At 35.7% G+C, this 18,406-nt stretch overlaps 3 protein-coding genes across 3 annotated transcripts in view; all 3 read right to left on the bottom strand.

Moving 5' to 3' along the window:
* Nucleotides 1–2,374: 2,374 nt before the first annotated feature.
* Nucleotides 2,375–8,134, bottom strand: LOC107732899 (nucleobindin-2-like). The gene is made up of 13 exons (XM_016544337.1): nucleotides 8,031–8,134; nucleotides 7,581–7,704; nucleotides 7,364–7,471; nucleotides 6,312–6,444; nucleotides 6,110–6,213; nucleotides 5,444–5,629; nucleotides 5,256–5,346; nucleotides 5,118–5,176; nucleotides 4,520–4,612; nucleotides 3,920–4,009; nucleotides 3,653–3,826; nucleotides 2,859–2,985; nucleotides 2,375–2,715 (listed from the first exon to the last, which is right to left on the bottom strand). The coding sequence occupies exons 2-13, from the start codon at nucleotides 7,692–7,694 to the stop codon at nucleotides 2,630–2,632; spliced, it is 1,365 nt and encodes a 454-aa protein (XP_016399823.1). The 5' UTR covers nucleotides 7,695–7,704; nucleotides 8,031–8,134; the 3' UTR covers nucleotides 2,375–2,629.
* An 845-nt stretch (nucleotides 8,135–8,979) lies between these two features.
* Nucleotides 8,980–11,725, bottom strand: LOC107732861 (G1/S-specific cyclin-D2-like). Its single transcript, XM_016544281.1, has 4 exons — nucleotides 11,299–11,725; nucleotides 9,905–10,120; nucleotides 9,325–9,645; nucleotides 8,980–9,152 (listed from the first exon to the last, which is right to left on the bottom strand). The coding sequence occupies exons 1-4, from the start codon at nucleotides 11,506–11,508 to the stop codon at nucleotides 9,012–9,014; spliced, it is 888 nt and encodes a 295-aa protein (XP_016399767.1). The 5' UTR covers nucleotides 11,509–11,725; the 3' UTR covers nucleotides 8,980–9,011.
* A 5,182-nt stretch (nucleotides 11,726–16,907) lies between these two features.
* LOC107732891 (TBC1 domain family member 17-like) overlaps nucleotides 16,908–18,406 on the bottom strand; it is a 10,422-nt gene continuing 8,923 nt past the window's right edge. Inside the window, exons 15-17 of the mRNA XM_016544327.1 lie at nucleotides 17,914–18,030; nucleotides 17,725–17,811; nucleotides 16,908–17,632 (exon numbers count right to left, since the gene is read on the bottom strand). Of these exons, the coding sequence (XP_016399813.1) occupies nucleotides 17,447–17,632; nucleotides 17,725–17,811; nucleotides 17,914–18,030 (390 nt within the window). The 3' untranslated portion in view covers nucleotides 16,908–17,446. The remainder of the gene's footprint in view (nucleotides 17,633–17,724; nucleotides 17,812–17,913; nucleotides 18,031–18,406) is intronic.

Genomic DNA, 18,406 nt, shown 5'->3' on the forward strand with positions numbered 1-18,406 from the left:
TATATATATATATATATATATATTCTATTTTTCAATTTAAGTTTTAATTTTTTTTTTTCTTTTTTGTCCAAAACAACACTGGACCTCACTGGCTTTCATTGTATGCAAAACAAACAAATAAACAGATAAATACATTCAAAATATATTTTTATGTTCCACAGCAAGATGAAAAGTCATAAAGATTTTGAAAAACATGATGGCAAGCAAATGATTAAATTTTCATTTTTTTGGGTGAACTATCCTTTAAAAAATCTCTAGGAGCAAAAGCCCTCAAGTAAACAATCCCTGTGAGAACAGATTAAATATGTGGACAGCACTTAATTTCAGATTGCTGTACTGATGCTTGAGTGGAGGGACATTATTTACATATCTATAGTAGCATCACTAGAGAGTGTAAGTGAAAGGTGACAGCTGCAGCAGAAGAGGTGGAGCAATGAGGTCACTGGGGTTAGGCAGTGTCTGACAGAATTGGAATGGAATTTACAGCAAGTATGTGCCATGTGGCAAGGAGTGCGAGCAAATGACACTCAACACAGATCGGTGAATACTTCAGAACAATGCCGCTGTCACAACGAGTTTTCACAGACATGGAAAAAAAAAAATCTAATTGATTTATTGAAAGAGAAATGCAGAACAGGGCTAACTGGCATTTGGAGCCAAGGAATTAGTTTAGTTTAGAAACAAATGGGCTGAGTCATCATATGAATGGTTTTGTTGCAGATCACAATTTGAATTTAATGTTCAGTGTCACTTGTTGACCCAATGATTTGGATTTTTGCTAATTATTCACATGATTGTGATCAAATATATTTGTAAAGCAAAGCACAACACTATAATCTTGAAATATCGGTTGCGTTAAAGATTTCAACCAAAAATGACAATTTTATCATTATTTACTTGCGCTGTAAAAAAATATTTTTGGAAGTTGTGAATAAAACTGTATTGGAGTATGTTTTACAAGAAAATACTATATTCAGGTTTTCTACTTCAAAATTTAACATTTAATTAAATGTGTTACTTGCAGTTGTTTGTGATATTTACTAGCAATTTCTGAGTCAAAACTGTTTCTACGCCTAATTTTGTTTTCAGTGTACCCTCGAGTCGTTTCAAACCTGTATGGACTTCTTGTTTCAGTTGAACGCAGAACTTTGAAAAATGTTTTTTTTTTTTTTTTTGTCCATACATTTAAATGTCCAGTCAAAATCAATGAGGTTCAGTGTTGTTTTGACTTGTACTATATAGACAGATTGTTTAGCCATTCAGTTTGTTCAAAATATATTATTATTTTGGTACGGCATGAGGGTGAGTAAATGATGACAGAACTACAATTTTTTTTAACATCCCTTTAATACAAACCACATTATTTTACAGGATTTAAAATCTGACAGTAGCATATTTTCTTAAATATCCTTTATTAAATGAAAGAAATACAATACTGTCATATAATCAGTGGGATTTTATATTAGATTGACTGCACATTGCTGAATCTGAATATGTTCGATTAGCAGATCTGTGCTCGTCCCGAGTCTATTTGAAACCTTAAATCAGAAAGCCTTGTCTATAAGGTTTTACTGACATAATGTGAACCACAGAATTACCAGTTAACCACATTATTCCAGTCTAGAAACACATCGAGAAGCAAGCAAAGCTGTAAACTTTGAAACCAGGGCAAAAGTAACAATATTTAAGGAAAAACCCTGACTACCACCATTCAAAGCCACATATCCCATATTAGCCATTCTTTAGAAGGGAACATGCGAACGGTCTATATTGATACCACTGCATTAAAAGAACACCACACTATTTTTGAAAATAGGCTCATTTTCCCCTAGAGTTAAACAGTTGAGTTTTACCGTTTTTGAATCCATTCAGCCGATCTCCAGGTCTGGCGGTAGCACTTTTAGCTGTAGCTTAGCATAGATCACTGAATCTGATTAGACCGTTAGCATCTCGCTCAAAAATGACCAAAGAGTTTCTATATTTTTCCTATTTAAGACTTGACTCTTCTGTAGTTACATCGTGTACTAAGACCGACAGAAAATGAAAAGTTGCGATTTTCTAGGCCGAAATTACGGTGTCCGAGAAGTGCAAAACAAATCACAATTCTGAAAACAAAATAACAAATTACAAACGCAACTAGGCCGATATGGCTAGGAACTATACTCTCATTCCGGCGTAATAATCAAGGAACTTTGCTGCTTACCATGGGTGCAGCAGGCGCAATGATATTACGCAGCGCCTGAAAATAGTCCCCAGCTAGCGAGATGCTAACGGTCTAATCAGATTCAGTGATCTATGCTAAGCTACAGTTAAAAGTGCTACCGCCAGACCCGGAGATCGGCTGAATGGATTCGAAAATGGTAAAACTCAACTGTTTAACTCTAGGGGAGTTGGAAAATGAGCCTATTTTCAAAAATAGTGGAGTGTTCCTTTAAGGATTTGAGCATATTTGGTTGAGGATGAAGCAGAAAACACCACGAGTATGTATTTGAGGAGTGTATCCTGTTAATTATTGTTGTTCTGATCTAGTTATGTAATGCTGAGAGAATAGGATAAGAACAGGGTAAAAGTAGGCTCGTATGTGTGACAGGTTCTGGAAAATTGTAAATCAGGTAGAATTGTGCATGTGTTAGGAGGTGTGCTGAGGAAGATTCTGTGGTGGCTCAGCTGGTAGGTTATTCTGAACTCCATTCTGATTGACTGGGACTTTCACCACTAAAAACAAAAAGACAAAACAGGCAATGTTTACCATACTGAAACATTCACCTGCATAGTGTAAATAGTCAATTTTTCTAAAATGATATCATGTAAGGTTAACCAAATGTTGAATCATGGATTATTAATTTCAGTTTTCTCACCTTGACTGTCTTCATTTGCTAGTTTCTGCATCTCTTGTTGAAACTGAAGCTCTCCATTAGGACCTGAGGGAGGCTGTCTATTCAGTGCCTGTTGCTCCTTTTGTTTTTGTGACATCTCCATTACTGCCTGATTAGAAATAAAACAAGCTCTCAGTTCTCTGGCATCAAAATAATGTATAAAAAATACAATAATATGCAGTACTGATGTTGTAAATTAAATAAAATCATTTGTTTTATTATGGGCTCAACAGTAAGATGTTTTTTTTTTGTTTTGTGTTTTTTTTTACAAACGTGCCAAAAACAAAACAAAAAACAATGAACTTAAATTTATACAAAATGTATAATATTCAATTTTGAATTTTAAACGTGTAATTGTTAGTTAATATAATTTTTTTAATTAATAAAAATATAATTTGTATTATTTTAGACAAGCACATATATTGTATTTATTTATTTTTAAATATTATTTTACAAGCATTCTTACCAAAGGAAATCTCGGTAACATTTCATTTTAAGGTGTTCTTGTTATACATACTTACTATTATAATAACAATTAATTATGCATAATTACATGCAAGTAACCCTAAACCAAACCCTAATCCTAACCATATAGTAAGTACATGTAGTTAATTAATATTACTCGGTACTTAAATGTATAATTACACTGTAACAAGGACACCTTAAAATAAAGTGTAACCAACATCTGTAATAATAGCTAGAAATCATACAGCTATTCTAATTATATAAAGGCAACACAAGAAAAGGGTTGCAACCAATTGAAACCAGTCTTTTACCTGCTGATATTCTCGTTTTTGGGCTTCTAGAGCTTTGCTTCTCTCTTTGAGAAGTTCCTGCTCCTGTCGTAATTTCTCCGCCCTTCTGCCAAGCTCCATCTCCTTATCCTGAAGTTCTGCCTCAAAGCGCTGCAGCTCCTCTTCTGTGTACACTGGCTTTGTATCATCCAGTGTCTTGAAGTGTAGAAAGATAATGAGTTGGCACAAAACACTAGCATGCAAAGACAGTATAATAAAGTGGGACATGCATCTAAATCTGACTCTAACCTCCCATTCATTTGGATTGTTAAACTCTTTCTTCTCTGTAGATTTCAGGAACTCTTCCAGGCTGACCAGTCTATCATGATTGAGATCTACCTGCAGTGAGAGGAAGCAGCGAGCGAGGAAAAAACTATTTAAAAGTGAACGGTTTAAAGGTAATTAAAACGAACTTAGTAACCAATAAAAAATAAAAAAAAAGACTAATGCAGTGAACATTTTAAATCATAAAAGAATGACTATTTCTTCATTTCATGCATCCTGAAAGAACAGAACGGATGGAGTCACGGCTGCTCCACACATTGTGAAAGTGTTAAAAAGCTGAAGGTTGAAAGACAGATAAAGTGAAAGAGAGAGAAATTGAATGAATGCATTTACATACACACTCTTATAACATTTTTGCCTGGACATTCTAACAGCTTATTCAGTGTTCATTTATCACACATTTTAAACAAAACCAAAGAAAAACTCACAAAAATTCAAAATGATTTCATGTGTAAACAGCATTTAGGCTTTTATGAACTGATTTGGGTTTAGTTTTTAGCATTTTTTTTTATACATATAAACACACTCAATAAGAGTCACTGTGAAAGAAAGTGAAGGTTTTACGTTTTGCATGACATGTTCCCGCATCCTCAGCCTCTCCTCCTCCATCTCCATCATGTCATCCTCTTCATTCTTGGGATCATACACCTTCTCCAGCTAAGACAGTAAAAAAGAAAAGATGAACACATCGGAAAGATAGTAACTGCTTGCACCTTTTCAGTTATTGCCATTTGCTCGTTTTCTGCATGTCAAGAACAGCTTTTATGAGCTTCATCAAACGTGCCATTATCAGAAGATCAGAATGAGCTTTATTGCCAGGTATGTTTACACATACGAGGAATCTGTTGTAGTGACAGAAGCTCCACAGTGCAACAGAATGACAGTGACAAGACAGGACACAGATAATAAAAAGAATAATATCGTGTTTGAGAAACAAAAAAAAACAGGAAAAACGAACAAAAACAGTACAAACACTGGAGAGCCAAGCACTGAGGCGGCCATGTGCGGCGCCATCTTACTTATTTATGGATTCCTCTGTTGATGATGTTTTACTCAGGACAGCCATTAGAGCCCACTAGAGTCTTAACTGCTGACTCAGAGGCTTCCATCACTGTCAATAACAGATTGCAATGATTCACCGACCTCAAAGGTGAAACATTACCTCTTTTGTGAAGAGGGCCTCCAGCTCTTGCTCATCCAACACACCGTCACCATTTGTATCTAAGTGAGAAAACGCAATTAAATTCATTTTGCCTGTGAAACGGCTGCTTATGGACTGGTTGAGGACAAAAAGACTCACCGTGGAGCTTAAAGAATGTCTTGGGATTGAACTCCTGTGGATCAAGCCCATCTGTCTCTTTCCAGACCTCCCGTAACTGATCCACGCTACCCTGAAAGGATGAAAAGGAAGTAAACGAAGAAAGTTTTACTTAGCAAAATCTCAATCAATCTATCTATCCATACATCTCCCTTTCTTCACCCCCTCACCGGAGCGTTAACTTTAGGATGTTGTCGGTGCTTTTCTTTCTGCTCCTCGATTCTCTTCTCCTCCTTCTCTCTCTTCTCCTGGTCCAAACTCTTCAGGTACTCCCTCCTCTCATGTTCTTTCAGCATCTCGTAGCGCTTAAACTCCTCATGACGTTCTGCATCATAATTCTCAAGATCTTTAGTGGCCTAACAAATAAGCACAAAGATGTGTATGACTCTTCACTTTATTTTTATTTAGTTGATTTTATTATTTATTTTTAAATTATGTATTGTGTTATGTATTATTCTTTTTTTTCTAATTGTATTTTATTTCACTGTTTTATTGTATGCAGTTGGCTGGGATTTTGTTAATTGTGGTAATAATATTGTGAAATTTTCACTTATGGTGAATGGGTCGGTTATCTCTTGTTATTTTGTATAGTAAAATCAAATAAAGGAAACTTAAAAAAAAAAAGAGAAAAAAAAATATGTATACTATAATCTGATAAATCTGGATTAACACAGAAACAAGAAAAGAAGATCAGAATTTTATTTACTCGCATTTGAAACTTGGTGAAGGTTAAATGTAGTTGCTGAACAAGTATGTACTGAATGCTTGTCAATCTATGTTGTTGGTTTATGATTTTTTGCAATTTCACATTATGGCATGTTAAGAATGGGTGTTACCGTGACGATAAGCAGCTCCAGGTCTTTGGCCTCAAAAGTGTTCTGATTATGAGGGTCCAGATGTTCAAACTGCTTCAACAAGGAGGCATGATCCATCTGAACACCTGCAATCACAACAAAGCATTTGCGTGAACATGCGCAGTCATGTCAACAGATTTTCTTGCTCATCAGTATCACTTGAGTAATACACAAACACACTCACTCTGTGCGTTGGTGCTGTCCAGTTTAGCCTTCAGCAACATCCTGAGGCGTGAGACCTCTTGCCTCTTCAGCTCATCCAGTCGCGTCCTCACATGGTGGCCCACCAAATCCAACTCCTTACTGAGGCGCCCATTCTAAAACACAGTATCTTTCCATTAAGGACTTAAAGTACCGATGAAATGATAAAACTTCAATGCTCAAAGGCAAAACAGCATTAGAGACATATTGCATATTTGGTATTTTCCTCATTCATTTTCAAACAAACCAGCTCCATGAAAGAGATGAATCACAACATTACAAACTTTAATGAATTGAAGCAAAAAAGCATGAAAATTTAAGAAAAAGACAATGGGACAAGTTCTATGCACTTAATGTCTTTTATGAAGCAATGCCCTACACATCTCAAATTACATAAAATAATAAAAACAACAATACAATGTATAAGAACTAATAATCACTGTACCGAAGTATGTACTAAATATAAAATACATGTTATTAAAATTTATACAAATTCCTAGAGTTCATAATAAAGTAAATAAATAAAAAAAGCACTTTTGAACCATGAACCAGCACTGTGATGAATCCCATTACAAACTTTAATTTGAAGCAACAACAAAAAAAAGCAAAACAAGACTGTGTACTTAATGTATTTTATGAGGTAATGACCTACACATCCCCAATTATATAAAAAAAATGATATACAGTAATTGACTAATAGTCACTGTATACAAGTTTATAATACATTACACACATAAAATACAATACACATTATTAAAATACATTTATATATAATTATAAATAAATAAACAAACGGAAGACGGATATATAAAAATAAGTTGTTTGTGAGAGTATGTGACCAACTAGATTAAAAATGAAGCTGAAATCAAACTTACTTGTGACTTCTACGGAAGCATATGTTATAACTTACTCTTGAGCTCCTGGTAGGTCTGTCTTGAAGGATACTTATACCTTATCATTTTTATAAAGAAGAGGAGTGGGATTCTTCCATTTGGAGCCCTACTGTTGTTGTGCTCTACATAGTGAGTGCTTTACCTTGATGTCGTCTGTGTTGGCAGTCTGGAGTTTTTCTCTGAAGTGAGGGTCTGTTTCCAACACCTCAATCACCTCTCTGAGGTAACGGTCATAGTACAGACCAGTATCCTGAGATATGCACATACAGCCAAAACAAGAGAGCATGTGAATATTGAACAAAATGATTAATGCACATGGCATGTTCTAGTCTATGAGCAAGATTTGAGACCAGTCTTACCGCATTCTCCTCTGGTTTCTCCTCCTCAGGAGGGTCTTGGTTGCGATCTATTGGCACTGTCCACACCACGAGACACAGAGACAAAAGCAGCAGCACCTTCAAGCCTCCAGTCATCCTGGGATACCTTTGTATACATCGATTAGACAGCATTTACTTTCACCCTAAAGGTATACCTTGACACGAAAGAATCATTAGCTTATATTTTTAGAGAGAAAGCGGTCTCTTTAAGCAGACAAGTTTATTTATAAGTACACATCGATCATGATAAGAGAGAGAGCAGCCGAAGAAAAGGAAGTCTGTAGGACAGTTCGCGAAAACACACAGAACATGTTTCACAATCACAATTCTCAACTTCATGAGAAAAACAGTCACGGACATCTACCGACGTCTGTAGAGTCGTCTGGTCTGAAACTCTATCGTCTAAATCAAATAAACGGCGAGTTCTCTTACCACTGGGTCAGATCCTGTTTGAGCGGTGAGTGAAACCTCTGACTACAAATTACTCAGCGTTGCTGCCTCAAAAACAAGTGCGGCCATGAATTATGACGCAATAATGACGCAATCCAAACGCGACGCTTTCTGCAAACATGAACCTACAGTATTTTGTATCTGTAACACCGTTAATTATCAAAATTATAAATGGGATAATTTTTTTTTAATATAATTCCATTAATCCACTTTACCAAAAAGGCCAATGTAATGTAAGTGTCCCTAAACAAAACAACCGTTATTTGGATGTAAAATAAAAATGTTCTATTTTTTAAATGTACGTAATAATAATAATAATAATAATAATAATAAAACTTTGTAAAAACGCAAGGACCACGATTGATTAATTTAGTTTTTAGAAGATCTTGCACAATGTTTTTCTTTCTTTCTTACTCTTATTTCATTTTTTAATTGTGCTAGATGGACTTTGAGAGTCCTAACTAATTAAATGTTTAGAAGACCTTGCAGCATGCTTTCTTTCTTTCTTTCTTTCTTTCTTTCTTTCTTGATAAATAGACTTTGAGAGATGCACATTGTTGGCAAACATAGACACTTTATTTTAATTCTAAAAATAGATATTCGTTTTTACCCAACACTTTGATTACAAACAAGCTGAAACACTGACAAACAAAATAAATTAAATATAAAAATGTGCACACAATAAATAATATGATCATATAAAACGTAGAAATGTAATACATAAAGTGAAAAGGAGAAACCTGAAATGCATAAGAAGTCACAATTACAGTTATGGCAATAGAAGTTAATAAATATGGCACAAGTAAATCGTAATCCCTCAAACAAATAAATAAAAATGATTATAAATTAGATCACTTCAGAAGTTACATAAGACAACACATAAATGTCACATTGTGTTTAAATCAGTTTTACTGATAAATAAAAGTGAGACGCAATAAATATCACTCATAAATTAACCCTGCATTAAAAGTCTATTTCTCTTAGGTCTGTGGGTGTGCTGGCTCTTTCATCTTCAATATCATCATCTTTCTCCTCGTGTGCGCCGTTCCTCAGTCTCTCCCTGAGAGCTCCCTCTATCAGCTCAGTGCAGCACTGCAGCACCGCCTGTCGGCACAAGCAGGAATAGTTAACAGGAGTCAAAGAGGCACATACAAGCAGGAACATAATAATAATAATAATAATAATAATAATAATTCTCTCTCTCTCTTTAAAAATTATTATTATTGTTATTTTATGTTTAGTTCTCTCATACTCTCTCAGATAAATCTTCGCTTACCACATCAGTCTGACAGAGTGTGGCCAGGGCAGAGGTCATGACACTCAGCTCTCCCGCACTCTTGGCTCTTAAACCCCGCAGGGCAGAGTTCAGTGCAGCCGCTGCAACCAGTGATGGAGGTGTTCCCAGAAAGCGCGAGTCACACACACACATGGCAACAAGTGTATCGCTGTGGCGCCGCAGCGTTGCGACAAAGTCTCCTGTATGCACGTCACGATCCTTGAGTTCCCCGAGAGTGCGCAGGAAGTGTGGGATAAAGTCCTGAGGGGTCACTGCTGCCACATCCCACCGCAGAGTCGCCAGGACCACACGCTCCATTTCCTGTCGGAGTAAGCATATACTGACTTGTACTGTCCATATGCAAGTGTATATGTCATTTTTATTAATCTTTTAGTTCTTTTCTCAAAAAATGTTCACTTAAATTATTTAATTTCTAATGGGGGGAAAAAGTGTTAAATTAGAAAAATGCAAAACAGCACTATTTTTTTATTATTTATTTTATTGCTTCAGACTTTTGGACAACATTGTCCATAATATTGAGCTTTCAGTGAATTTTGATTGATTTTTTAAAAACACTCACCCGCAGGTTTGATGAGAGAAAGTCGTACTCTGCTGCCGCACAGAGTGCATCTGCACTAACTGTGTCACTTTCTGTCAGTTTTGAGGCCACCAGAACACAAGCTGCAGCCAGACAGGATGGAGAGACAGGCAGGGATAGAGGGGCCGACAGATATCGATCCAACAGGGAGACAGCCAGGGGAAATACAGACTCATCGCAGTCACATTCACAGCACACCTATGAAAACACAGAAGAGGAAGATTTAAACAGCACCTAAAAAAAAAACCTCATAGTCAAAGCAAACATATAAAGGACTGTAGAAACTTAATTTTCATCTGATGCCCTCAAATAATTTGCTATTAAAAGGATACTTCGCTCAAAAATGAAAATTCTGTCATTATTTATGCATGTCTTTCCAAACCTGACTTTCTTCATTAGAAAAATATCTGTGTTTTTGCCCATACAATGAAAGTCAGTGGGTCCAATGTTCTTTTCAGCTCCACTGTATGGACAAAAACATTTGAAACTTTATTCAAAATATCTTCCTTTGTGTTAATTTTTAGGAGAACCATCGCTTTAATTATAAACATAAATGTGAAAATGTGAAGTATACTTTTCTTTAGGATAATAAATGCAGGTAATATTGACATTGTCATTACTATTGTATATTTAGAACTACACTTTCATATTTAGTATTATTTTTAGTATTTATGGCTTTATGCTACTTTTTTGTGTCATGTGATTAATCACCTGTTGCATGTGGGTTTAAAACTTTTAATTGTCTGAAGAAGAGCCTGCGTGCTCGAAACGCCACCTATGAAATGGTCAGTTATTATATTTTTGTATTTTTGGAGCCTAGGTGTGACGACTATATTTTTAAACCATTGTAAGCAGTTTACAGATCTCCAGAAAGCCCCAAAATCTTCCTCCATGGTCCACTTGCCCAGCTTCTCTGAGTGTTTCACTGTTGTTATTAGTGTTTTACTTTAATTGTTTAATTTTAAAATGATTTATTTTAATTTGACATTTTTATGATTTAATTAATTATTAGCTTTTCAGCAACTCACATACATATCCACAATTTGGGAATCCTTAGTTTAAGAGTTTCAGGCCCTATACTGACAAAAATGGTATGCATTTTTTTTTCCTTTATAAATTTCTAGTGAGTTTAGAAAGTAAAAGTGAAATATTGAATAAATATAAAATTCTCAAGCAGAAAAACTGAGTTTTTTTTTGTAAAACTCTAATAATCTTTGTTTTACAACTTTTGTTTATAACTTCAAAAAATAATCTTTTACTATGTATTTTGTATACTAATTGTGAAAAGTGCTTCAAATACAAAATTACTGATATTAAAAACATGAACAACATATTTGACTTGCACTGGATTTTGTTTTTTATCATGTAAAAACTACCTCCATGGTCCACTTGGCCAGTTCCTCTCTGCGCTGTGGTTCTCTCTGGATGAGAGAGATGTAGAGAGGAGATGGCAGGTATCTCTCCTCTGACTGCAGAAGTCTCTGAATAACCCTCAGTCCGGAGGCGCTGGGGTCCCATGGGGCTCGGACCGAAGACTGAGTCCTGTCCTGGCCCTCTTCCTCCTCACACCACAGAGACACAGACATCACTTCTGCCAGCAGATGTGATCCAATACTGAAGCTGTCCCAAGTGTGTCTCAGAAGTCTTGGTCCCGAGTAAAAGAGTTTGTGCAAACGTCCTTGCCCTCTTGAAAGTGCTTGGGTTTAAATGTGTGCTGGTGAGTGAGTGTCTGTGTGTGTTTCTCAGCTGCCTTCTCTCTTCGGTCCGCTTATATATCCTCTGAGTGAAAGGATGACTGCTGATGAAAAAAGTGAGAAAGTGAACAATAAAAGAGGGGTGTGTAAAATGAGTGGAGTAAAAAAATAAAAGACCACAATGCTGGCTAAGCAACAATGGCATCAACAGGTGGAGAGAGGGAGAGAGAGAGAGAGAGAGAGGGAGGAGAGAGGAGCGCAGACAGGAGAGGGAGTCGCCCAGAGGGACAGAGCAACAGCTTGTCACCGTCACTGAGCCAAAAAAAGAGAGAGCGAGAGAGAGAGAGAGAGAGAGAGGAGAGAAAGAGGTCATCACCATGCTGTGACAATGGGAATGAATAACAATAAGACCTGGATGTTTGTTGACAGTGAAGGGTATCAGATAAAGACGGTGGGATTACATTTACACATCTATATTTAAAATAAAGATTTAAAACGGCATATGCAGTAATTCATGGACTTTGATGTATTTGACAAAGTCCTGCTAGTGGTTGAAGGTCATGGTGTTTAAAGCATTCTCAAGGCACATTCCACAAATATGTTCTCATATAGCATTAGAGACATGAATGCCATTTTTTGTCTCGTGACACCCATTAGAAATGTTAGATGAACTATTATCTAACATAAAACTAACCTAGCATTAAAAAAGTAGTGAGTTTAAAAAACATATCAAATGTTTGTATCTCTCAGAAATTGTGATTTTGGTCTGTCTCTCATCAGACTTCATTTTGACATCATATTGAATTAGTATTCAGTTTCAGTTTATTTTTAATGATTAACTCAAAGCTGAACCATTCAACCCTATGTTGTAAGAAAACATAACCAAATATTTCTTAAGTTTATGGAAAATAGAAGTTTATCATTGAATACCACCTTATAGTAATTCTTTTAAAATTGTGTAAATCGTGCCTATTTAATTTAATTGTTATATTATATTATTATTATTATTGCATGATATTATATTACATATCATTATTATATTATATTATACATTGGTAACAGGGTTAAAAAAATATTTTGCAAATGGCAATAAGGGAATAGAAAACAGAACTCATTTAATATTAATACAATTAGATCAATATTTTCTAAAAGTTAAGCACCTACTTTCACTGAACTTTTAAAACAAAGATTCCAAAACATTTGTCAGGCAGACCTTAAATATTTACTTGAACTACCCTCCGAGATTCTCATTTAATATTTGAATAATTTAACAACTCGTGCACATGTTCAGAGTTCTCAGATGTCGGTTAAGGTTCATGTGACAAACTGAAAATGTAAAAGAGTTTTTAGTTAAGTGCTTTACTTTATTGAACGAGTTCGGTTTTTAGCACTGGATTTAGGTATTTATTGGTATTTATCACTGCAGTTTTTGTAGTAACAGCCTTTTGAGGCTTCATTGCATATTCTAACCAAGACAAAGTTTTTGTCTTGTCTAGAATATGTAATGAAGCCACAAAAGGCTGTTACTACAAAAACTGCAGTAAGACTGAAACTGATAACCCAGAACACCTGATTTTCCAGGTCTGAAATGACATCAGGCTCAGAGCAGATGGAAAAGCTTTTTGAAATCTGATACACGAGTGTGAGACAGAGACTGAGACTGATGGGTAGAGCTGGAGAGCGTGCAACTTTTGTGTTCTACGCACTGAAGTCACACTTCCTCACGTGCCACCTAATCACCCCGTCACCCCCGTTTTGCGTGGAATCTCATTGTCAAAGCAACGAGTCTCCCATTATGCCTCCCACATCCCATTATCTCACACAGCACACACTCATTCAGCCCTTCCCTGGGCCTGTGGCAATCTGGTGTCCTGTTTAAAGAGCGGTGAGTCCTCATGGGAGGGCTGGCCGAAGTATGTGCAACAGACAGTGGAACCGGCAGGTCAATGAGCCGTATTGTCTCTCTTTACAAATCACTGTCAGACACCAGTGCCTGGCCTTCTGCTCCCACTCACTTCACACACACTTCACACGCTCGCACTCGACTCCTGGATGGCCCTCACAGTCACAGCAGGACACGCTGAAGTGGAGACCTCAGGACTGGATTTGTCAGTGCGTCTACAGGTGGCTGAACATTTCAGAAGTTGAGTTTTTGTAAAAAAAATTTGTCATACAAAATTTGATTCTACCTTTCTTCACAGCAACAGTTTTTTTTATCATTATTTATAATTTAGTGCATTCATTCACAGGACATCAGCTATTTGTGTGAATTTCATTTGCTTCTATAAGCTTTTGTGGTCCCAACACACCAGCACTAAGACCAAAACTTTTGCCATGACAACTTTACAAATAAAGTAATACATATATAATATAATATATAATATATTAGAAGATATAAGATTACATTCATAAACACATCAAATACATTCAGCCTTGTTTAGTCCAATGTATATGTATATAAATAGTTAGGGGGAAATTTGTTTAGAATAAAAATGATATTAGCTCAAGTTTTTGATTTTTCTCATAAATAGAATGATAGAATGTGATGAAAGAAATATAAGAAATGATTGTGGATAGAATAGAGTTACACAGAATATAGTTAAGAATTATACAGAACATAATTCAGATCTTTATGGAATAATTTTAAGAGACATTTTTTCCATTCATATTAAATTCTTTGATTTTTGAATTGATAGAAATACAGAAACAAGACAATTGCTGTCATAGAGTGAATGTAAAAAAAACTGTTGAATGTGAATAGCACATTTTTAGTTTGAGTTCATATAAAAATGTATTTTAGAAAGTTGTAGAATTTAATTTGTTTAATGTCTTTACAAATCAGCAAACAGTTTGAAGACATTGTTTAGATCTATATAGAAGACACGTCTCTGATTGACACAGTGCTATAGGAAGTTATAGGTGGTTGCCAGGGGGTTGCTATGCGATCGGTAGGATGTTTAAGGTGGTTGCCAGGGTGTTCTGACTGGTTGCTAGGTGATCGCTAACTGGCCCACGTCAAATAAGCCCAACCCTAAGTCTCTATGATATTCGGATTTCTAAATATGACTTATTTTCACTGATTTATAAACCACCAGGTGAAAACTGTAAGTCTGGGTGTTTGTAAAAGCAATAGAAAAGTGTCCCGAATAACGTATTCATCTCTCTCCCATTTGTGTGAAAAGTAAAGAGAACAGAACAATGTGAAAATGTGAAAAGTCCGATATAACTCTCATCGCACAATAACCCTCTAAAAACTGATGAAGTTCTCAAATGCACAAAGGGAGACTTCACTCAGACACCACAGAGCTGCTTGAACTGCTTTAGCCCTTGAAAACTAACTAGAGCTTAACTCAGTGCAGATTGAGTTTGAATGAGACACTCCTCTTATTTTCTGTTCTCCAGTAAAGCGAGGTCATGCCAGCCGTAAAAGTGACAAGATGAGTCTCAGGAGTAAAAGTGTGTGTTTGTGTACAAGACAAAGAAGGGTGGCAGATCGCAGGGCTGTTTAAGTGCCATGCTAAATTCATACGTTGCAGCTGTATTCAAACAAACACAGTGGGAAAATGAAGGGAGGGCGAGAGAGAGACGGACAGAGAAAAGAGGAGGACGAACAGCAGAAAGAGCAGTGAGCAGGACGGTGAGAAGGAGGCGTGGTTCTCCACCCCTCATTTTCCAGCTCATTTGGCAGGACAGTGGACAACAGTGACCCCATTTACCCTGATCTTTTAACCCCAGTCAGACACCTGCTGATGGAGTGTGTGAATGTGTTTGTTTGTGTGATGACAGCATTGGTGGTGAGTACTGTGACAGACATAAATTAAATGGTTTAACAAAACATATGTCAAATGTTGAAATATAAGATTTTCTGGTTCATCAATTCTTCATTATACTCTAAACATGGATTTTTTTTTGGTTTCTAAATAATAAGAAAAAAAGGAGAAGGATGAACTATTAAATTTCAAATAAAAGTGATCTAATAAGTTCTCATCTCTCAGTCCATTCTTCTTTTAAGGCTTTTTTCTTAAACTGGATGATCTGTTGTAATCCTGTAGCTGATGAAGTGGTTTTATCTGACTTATCCACTCATTTGAGTGAGAATCTGAAGGGAAGAGAGAGGTGGGTAAAAACAATAGGGATTTTAAATTATATATATATATATATAGACACACATACATATAGGACTTTGACTTTTGCTTTATTTATTAAAATTTCCAAGACATTTTTTATCATCTGAATGTACATTTACACATGACGTAATGTAATGCTAATACATATGTTTTAAATCAAAATTATAATAAAGTGTTACAGAGAAAGATTTTCATCACTGTATATTAGGGTATTACAATAAATAATAATAATAAAGTGAAAATATTTATCTAGGCTGTTAATAATGAATTAGTTTTTTCATTTATTAAAATAAAAACTAAAATCTGAATGAACATTTACATGTAATTTAATTCTAATATTATTTTGAAGTTTTACAGAGAACGCTTTTTATTGGTTTATTGTGATACTGAGATAATAATAAAACTAAAAAAAAAAAAAAATATGTATCTATGGCCTTGATTTGTTTTATTAATTTGTTTATTAAAATATAAATTCACATTTCCATTACATTTTTTATTATCTGAATGTGCATATGCATGTAATGCAGATAATGCATGTATATCATATATCAAGCTAACGTTTTTTAATCTAAGTTATTATGAAGGATTACTGAAAAGCTTTTGTACTGGGGGTCAAGGCTGTCAAGGTTAAAAATCCTCTTATATGGGTAAGGACTGACAATAAAGTGGACATTTGGCAAAGAACAATACCTCAAACTCAAAATGTCAGGGACTAAATTTCAATGCTTTATTCTTTAGCCATATGAAAAAGCTTCATGTTAAAAATGAACAAAGGAAGAAATATGAAGTAGCTCTTGCTACATTGCATGCAAAATGGTAGTGCACACCATTATTTTCTGAGTATGCCAGTAAAGAGAGGGAAAAGTAAGTGAGGGAGAGACAGGCAACACAAACAAAGACAGAGATAACAGAACAAATATACATCATCATACAATACATAATGAATAACATGGTTTTGGGTACTGCGAGTATAGTAATGTGACGAGTGTGGCAGGGCCGAGAGCCGTGGGAACAGAGCGAGGCCGGTAACATGAGTGATAAGAGTCCCACAAAGGAGCTCCGGAAGGAGAAAAGGAGAAGAGACGATAATAAAGGACCAGAGAGGACCAGGCCTGGAACATTTTATGTTGTTGTTTTATTGTGTTTTATTCGGCAGTCGTCTGTGAGGGGCTGCCGCTTTATTTTTGTTTTGTGTTTGTTTATTTGATAACTAAAGTTTTATGTTTATATGTTCGCCAGTTCCCGCTTCCCTCTTCACATAACTACGAACTTTGTTACAAGTGGATCAAACAATTATATCTAATGCTTATAAAAGAATAAAATATTAACAGATAAAATATGAGCTGCGACTATAATGCTCACACTATAAGCATCTATATATAAGCATCTATACATCCTAACTATAAGCAAGGATGTAAGCGTTCCCTCTCTTCAGAAACTCTGTCTGCAATGCCCAGTCATTAACACAACAGTTTAAACAGCATGTGGAAAATACTCGGCCCTTCTTAGGAAAGTACAATATAAAATAGTCAGCTGATCTCATTTTTATTAGGTTGCTGCAGATCTAGATTTCAATCTCTTTCCCCATTCCCCAACATTCCCCATATTTTATAAACAAGTTATTCATTATTTTTGGGGGGATTATTCATCATTATAGTTAAATTAAAATCATCTGTTCCCCTTCTGCCAATCACCTTCTGGAATTAGGGGTATGTAGGAGGGGTGCGCTGTGGTGTCTGCCCATTAAACGGCTGGCAGGATGAAGCTCCTCTGGCCTCTGACTGAGCGAGAAGGGTGTCTGTCTCTTTGGGCTCTGAGTCTGGACTCTCTTCTGATGAGCTGCACGGGACACGCAGCCCAAGAACTTCCTGCACTTTCAAAGGCAGCTCCTGAGAACAGAGCAGTCAGTAAGCATTATGTAGTATGCATGGCCATGGTTATTTTTCATAGCATATCAGCAGTTATATCTGTCCCGTCTCACCTTGCAGTGTGTCAGCTGCAAATAAATAGCCTCTGCTCCACAAAGTATTGACTGCAGATCCAGCTTCATGGTCAGCTCATTAATGTGCTGGAAACACACACGTTTAGAATCAACCAACTAGCTTACTGTGTATGTCATATTCCCGGTTCTGCTTTATATTTCCATGGGCTAAAACAAATCTATACACACCTTCAGTATAGAGTTAAAATCATGATTTGAACCAATCAGCTCCTCTTTCTGTGACTCAAGAATGGAGCTGGCCATAAGTAAGTGGAAGTTTTCACAAGGCAGGCGGGTCCACAGAACCTGCAAAACATGTGTTGTTAATGTTCAATAAAACTATTAAAATCATTTTCGTTAATTGAAATAAAGCTGAAATAAAATAAAATAGTATAAATAGCATTAATAAAAATAAATAGTAGATGAAAAACATAAAACTTAATTAGAAAATTAGCCATCTAACTGTAATAAAATAAGTTGAAGTACAAAAACTCTCTCTCTCTCTCTCTCTCTACATATATATATATATAATTTGTTATTTGTTTTAGTTTTACTTTCTTATATAATATCAACATGTATTGACGGGTTTTATAATGGATATCTTTCATCTATTTATTTGTCCGTTCCTTTGTCCACTTTGTCTGTCTGTCTGTCTGTCTGTCTGTCTGTCTGTCTGTCTCTC

Source organism: Sinocyclocheilus rhinocerous, unplaced genomic scaffold (genome assembly GCF_001515625.1).
Source record: "Sinocyclocheilus rhinocerous isolate Xijiao unplaced genomic scaffold, SAMN03320098_v1.1 scaffold220, whole genome shotgun sequence".
NCBI lineage: Eukaryota > Metazoa > Chordata > Actinopteri > Cypriniformes > Cyprinidae > Sinocyclocheilus > Sinocyclocheilus rhinocerous.